At 67.3% G+C, this 4,418-nt stretch overlaps 1 protein-coding gene across 1 annotated transcript in view; it reads right to left on the bottom strand.

The window, feature by feature from the left end:
- Positions 1–3,926, bottom strand: part of FSD1 (fibronectin type III and SPRY domain containing 1) — an 8,462-nt gene extending 4,536 nt beyond the window's left edge. The window contains exons 1-5 of the mRNA XM_017839805.1: positions 3,855–3,926; positions 3,612–3,743; positions 3,421–3,522; positions 2,175–2,197; positions 1,101–1,222 (exon numbers count right to left, since the gene is read on the bottom strand). Coding sequence (XP_017695294.1) covers positions 1,101–1,222; positions 2,175–2,197; positions 3,421–3,522; positions 3,612–3,743; positions 3,855–3,926 — 451 coding nt within the window. The remainder of the gene's footprint in view (positions 1–1,100; positions 1,223–2,174; positions 2,198–3,420; positions 3,523–3,611; positions 3,744–3,854) is intronic.
- Positions 3,927–4,418: the final 492 nt, after the last annotated feature.

Raw genomic sequence — 4,418 nt, 5'->3', positions numbered from 1 at the left:
CTGGGGATCCCACCCAGGGCATCCAGAGACCCCCAGCACCCACAGGACCCCTGAGCTCAGCACCCTGGGGATCCCACCCAGGGCATCCAGAGACCTACAGAATGGCACCCACTGCACCCCTGGCACACCACCCTGGGGACCCCACCCTGGCATTCCAGGGACACCCAGAATGGCACCCACTACACTCCATGGGCACAGGACTCTGGGGATCCCACCCAGGGCATCCAGAGACCCCCAGTACCCCCAGGATCCATGGGCACACCCGCCCTGGGGCACCCACTGCACCCCTGAGCTCAGCACCCTGGGGATCCCACCCAGGGCATCCAGAGACCTACAGAATGGCACCCACAGGACCCCTGGGCACAGCACCCTGGGGACCCCACCCTGGCATTCCAGGGACACCCAGAATGGCACCCACTACACCCCATGGGCACAGGACCCTGGGGATCCCACCCAGGGCATCCAGAGACCCCCAGCACCCACAGGACCGCTGGGCACAGCACCCTGGGGATCCCACCCTGGCATTCCAGGGACCCCCAGTACCCACAGGATCCATGGGCACACCCACCCTGGGGTAACCACTGCACCCCTGGGCACAGCACCCTGGGGACCCCACCCCTGGCATTCCAGGGACCTACAGAATGGCACCCACTGCACCCCTGGCACAGCACCCTGGGCACCCCCACCTTGGGGCACCCCCTGCAACCCTGGGCTCAACACCCTGGGGACTCCACCCTGGCATTCCAGGGACCTCCAGCACTGCACCCACGAGACCCCTGGGCACTGCACCCCTGGACCCCACCTGTGACACCCCAGAGACCCCTAGAATGGCACCCACTGCACCCCTGGCACAACACCCTGGGGACCCCACTCATGGCATTCCAGAGACCCCCAGCATGGCCCCCGCTGCATCCCTGGGCACAGCACTCAAACCCCCTCCTCCCTCCACCCCTGGCACCCTCCCACCCCTCTGGATGAGGCACCACAGGGCACCCCAAGCCTGGCTCCCCCCTCCAGCTCCTCACCCCCTAAACCCCGGTCCCCCACCCTGGTGGGGCTGCCCTCCCCTGTGCTCCCCGTGCCCCCCATGCCCCTGGTACCTGGCAGGAAGGTGAGGGCCTGGAGCAGGCGCCGTTCCTGGGCAAAATCCACCATCAGGTGGCTCATGTTGTCGCTCACCTTGGCCTTGAGCGAGAGGCGGAAGGCGGGTGCCATCGTCACGCTGTGCCAGGGACACGGGCACGGGGCTCAGCGGGGCCAGGGAGGGCACCCAGACGGCCCTGAGCGCTGCCACCACCCCAAGGGAGGGTGGGGAGGGTGGGCACGGCCACCCCAGCGCCCACAGGGCCACCCCAGCACCCAGGGGACCACCCTCTGTGGGGCTCTGGCTGGGGGGAGAGGAGGCACCCAGGGACCCCCAGGGTGGCACCCGCTGCACCCCTGGGCACAGGACCTTGGGGATCCCACCCATGGCACCCAGGGACCCCCAGGACTGCACCCCCAGATCTCATGGGCACAGCACCCTGGGGATCCCACCCATGGCATCCAGTGGCCCCCCCAGTGCTGCACCCACAGATCCCATGGGCACAGCACCTTTGGGACCCCACCCTGGCACCCAGGGACCCCCAACACCCACAGGACCCCTGGGCACAGCACCCTGGGGACCCCACCCGTGGCATCCACAGATCCCCAGGATGGCACCTGCTGGGCACAGCACCCTGGGGACCCAACCCTGGCATTCAATGGACCCCCAGGATGGCCCCTGCTGCAAACCTGGGCACAGCACCTTTGGGACTCCACCTTGGCACCCAGGGACCCCCAACACTGCACCCCCAGATCCCCTGGGCACAGCACCCTGGGGACCCCCCCCGGCATTCAAGGGACCCCCAGGATGGCCTCTGCTGCACCCCTGGGCACAGTACCTTTGGGACTCCACCTTGGCACCCAGGGACTCCCAGCACTGCACCCACAGATCCCCTGGGCACAGCACCCTGGGTACCCCACCCAGGGCACCCAGGGACCCCCAGGATGGCCCCCCAGAGCGGGAGGAGGATGAAGAGGTGGGGGGTTAGTGGGGCCGGGGGGGTTTCAGGGAGTCTCAGAGGAGTCTCGGGGGTCTCAGGGGGATCTCGGGGGGCCTCGGGGGTTCTTGGGGGGTCTCGGGGGGGCCGTACCTATCCTTGATCTGTTTGGCCGCCTTGTGAGCGCAGAGGGAAGAGCAGGAGAGAAGAAGCAGGTGAGAACTGCAGAGCCAGGGAGGGGGGGCAGCATGCGGGACCCCCCCGGGCACAGCCCCCTGCAGCCCGTGGCACAGCAGCACACAGCGTGTCCCTGCATCCCACAGCGTGTCCCTGCATCCCACAGCGTGTCCCTGCATCCCACAGCATCCCAGAGCATCCCAGAACATCCCACAGCACGTCCCTGCATCCCACAGCACCCCACAGCATCCCAGAACATCCCACAGCATGTCCCTGCATCCCACAGCATCCCAGAACATCCCACAGCATGTCCCTGCATCCCACAGCATTCCACAGCATCCCATAGAGTCCCTGCATCCCACAGTATCCCACAGCATGTCCCTGCATCCCACAGCATCCCAGAGCATCCCAGAACATCCCACAGCATGTCCCTGCATCCCACAGCATCCCACAGCATGTCCCTGCATCCCAGAGCATCCCACAGCATGTCCCTGCATCCCACAGCATCCCAGAGCATCCCACAGCATGTCCCTGCATCCCACAGCATCCCACAGCATCCCTGTATCCCATAGCATCCCACAGCATCCCACAGCATCCCACAGCATCCCTATATCCCATAGCATCCCATAGCATCCCACAGCATCCCAGAGAGTCCCTGCATCCCACAGCATCCCTGTAGCCCATGGCACAGCATCCCACAGCATCCCACAGCATCCCAGAGCATCCCACATTATCCCAAGGCGTCCCTGCATCCCATGGCACAGCATCCCACAGTATCCCACAGCACCCCTGTATCCCACAGCACCCCTATATCCCATGGCATCCCTGTATCCCATAGCACAGCAACCCTACATCCCTGTATCCCACAGTGGAACCCCATGGCACAGCATCCCCGTATCCCATGGTGGAACCCCATGGCCCAGCATTCCTGCATCCCATGGCCCAGTATCCCAGCATCCCTCAGCACAGCATCCCTGCACCCCCCCGGTGCCCCCCTGGCACAGCACCCCCCCGGCACACATCCCAGTGCCCCCCGTGTCCCTGCCAGGGCGCCCCTTTGGGGTCCCCCATGCTCCTCGTGCTCCCCCCCAGCCCCACAGCCAGCCCGGCACAGACAGAAAGGGGGGTGCCCATCCCAGGGGGGGCATCAACCAGCCAGCACAGGGTGGGGGGGTGTCAGGACCCCGCCCAGCGCCGGGGGCAGCCGGGCAGGGCCCCCCACCTGGGAGAAGTCGTGGTGGTTGGCAGCGCCCAGGGCCTGGTTGGCCGCCTCCAGCAGCTCCTCCGAGCTCTCCAGGGCCTTGGAACACGCGGCGAGCTGGGCCTGGGAATGGGCAGGGAACAGGGAACAGGGAATGGGTGGGAGGTGGGTGAGGGTGCCCACAGGGGGGGCACGGGGGGCACAGTGCCCACCTGCAGCTCGTAGGTGCGGCTGGCGCGCTCCTGCTTGATCTTCATCACCATGTCCTCCTTGAGCTCGTCCAGCAGCGAGTACAGAGACTGGAACTCGGCCTCCAGGTCCTCCTGTGCCCGCGCCGAGTTGGCCTGGGCATGACCCCCCCCACACACAGAGGGCATCAGAGGGGGTTCCACAGGGGGCACGGAGGTTCCACCCCACCCGGGAGGTACCCAGGGGACAGGAAGGTCCCACCCCACCCGGAGGGTCCACAGGGGGCACAGAGGTGCCATCACACCCAGGGGGGTGCCCAGGCGGTACAGAGGTCCCATCTCAGCCCTGGGGGTAGCCAGGGGAAAGGGAAGTCCCATCCCATACCCAGGGGTCCACAGGGGACAGGGAGGTCACAGCTGGGGGTCCCCAAGGGACAGGGAGGTTCCATCCCACCCAGGGGGGCATCCAGGGGGCACGGAGGTTCCACCCCACCCAGGAGGTGCCCAGGGGGCACAGAGGTGCCATCCCATACCAGAGGGTCCACAGGGGGCAGGGAATTCCCACCCAGGGGGTCCCCAGGGGACAGAGAGGTCCCAACCCACTCTGAGGGGTACCCAGGGGGCACGGGTCCCACCCCAGGGCGTCCCCAAAGGGCAGGGAGGGCCTGTCCCACCCAGGGGGTCCCCAAGGGGCAGCGAGGTGCCATCCCACCCAGGGGGGTACCCAGGGGGCACGGGTCCCACCCCAGGGCGTCCCCAAAGGGCAGGGAGGGCCTGTCCCACCCAGGGGGTCCCCAAGGGGCAGCGAGGTGCCATCCCACCCAGGGGGGT

Source organism: Lepidothrix coronata, unplaced genomic scaffold, assembly GCF_001604755.1.
Source record: "Lepidothrix coronata isolate B3197 unplaced genomic scaffold, Lepidothrix_coronata-1.0 Scaffold483, whole genome shotgun sequence".
In the NCBI taxonomy this organism is placed as follows: Eukaryota; Metazoa; Chordata; class Aves; order Passeriformes; family Pipridae; genus Lepidothrix; species Lepidothrix coronata.
This window is presented reverse-complemented; position numbering and strand designations above follow the sequence as displayed.